The sequence below is a fragment of the Seriola lalandi genome, unplaced genomic scaffold, assembly GCF_002814215.2.
Source record: "Seriola lalandi dorsalis isolate HSWRI2012SDOR001 ecotype SW California unplaced genomic scaffold, Sedor1 jcf7180002054991, whole genome shotgun sequence".
In the NCBI taxonomy this organism is placed as follows: Eukaryota; Metazoa; Chordata; class Actinopteri; order Carangiformes; family Carangidae; genus Seriola; species Seriola lalandi.
Window position 1 is genome coordinate 28,815 of NW_019525540.1, and position 1,153 is coordinate 29,967.

The 1,153-nt window shown below is 55.2% G+C and overlaps 1 protein-coding gene across 1 annotated transcript in view; it reads left to right on the top strand.

Moving 5' to 3' along the window:
- The window catches only part of LOC111647416 (Iroquois homeobox protein 5a-like), a 5,771-nt gene extending 5,036 nt beyond the window's left edge, over positions 1-735 (top strand). Inside the window, exon 3 of the mRNA XM_023397014.2 lies at positions 109-735. Coding sequence (XP_023252782.1) covers positions 109-701 — 593 coding nt within the window. The 3' untranslated portion in view covers positions 702-735. The remainder of the gene's footprint in view (positions 1-108) is intronic.
- Positions 736-1,153: the final 418 nt, after the last annotated feature.

The following is a 1,153-nucleotide window of genomic DNA, read 5'->3' on the forward strand; positions in this document are numbered from 1 at the left end:
TGTGTGTGTGTGTGTGTGTGTGTGTGTCTGTGTGTGTGTGTGTGTGTCTGTGTGTGTGTGTGTGTGAGACTCTCCTGCTGACCTGTTGTTGTTGTTGTTGTTGTGTAGCGGGCCGTGGCCCCCCCTCGGTGTTGGACCCCTGCGGGGCGCCGTACAGGGACGACAGCGACACTGACCGAGGCTTCACTGACTCCAACTTTAAGGAGTCGGGGGACCGGAGGCCGCCCCTCCTCCCGGGCCCCACCTCTCCCCAAACCGCCCCACTGGGGCTGCTTGGAGCGTCGGAGGTGGAGCGCACCTCGAGCCCCCCCTCCAAGGAGCGCGGGGACTCCTGCAGCTCCATCCATGGGCCGAACCCGGCCCCTAAACCCAAACTGTGGTCCCTGGCTGAGATCGCCACGTCCTCGGACAAATCTAAAGGATGTAATGACTCCTCACAGAGCGGGGGGGCGGGACAGCAGGCCACGGCCCCCCCCAGCTCCACGCCACGGACCCCGTTCCCCCACAGCTCCGCCCTGCCCCGACACCTCTACTACACTTCCCCCTTCCTCCCCGGATACACCAACTACGGCCCCCTGGGGCCCCTGCACGGCCCCCCCTCACATCTGAACGGATTACAGCAGACGATGCTGCAGCGAGCCGAGGCCGCCGCCAGAGACTGCAAGCTGCACCAGCTGAAGAAGGCAATGACCAACGCGTAGAGAGCCGCGCCCTTTAAACTCTTTATTTATTGGACTGGGGGGGGGGGTCGATCAATGGGTCGATCAATGACAGACTTTTATCTAGAAACACAAATCTTCAATTTGACTGTTTTTCTATGTTGATAAGATGAAAGTTTGTAACATCAACAATCATTAAAGATAGTTTTATTAAAACTGATCACATGACATTCTTCTCATCACAACATAAACAATAACAGCTCAGGTAGAACACCCCAACCCTCAGACTCAGTGTGACATCACTTCCTAAGGATGTCCCTCCACAATAAAGGTCCAGAAATCCACTGAGAAACCAGAGGAACTAGAGTCACCGCCCCCTCCAGGTCACTTCCTGTTTGTCAAACATTAACCATTGCTGTCTTGAGTTATGACTAAAAAGTGTTTTCTTACCTTGACCTTTGACCTTTGACCACCAAAATCGAATCAGTTCATCC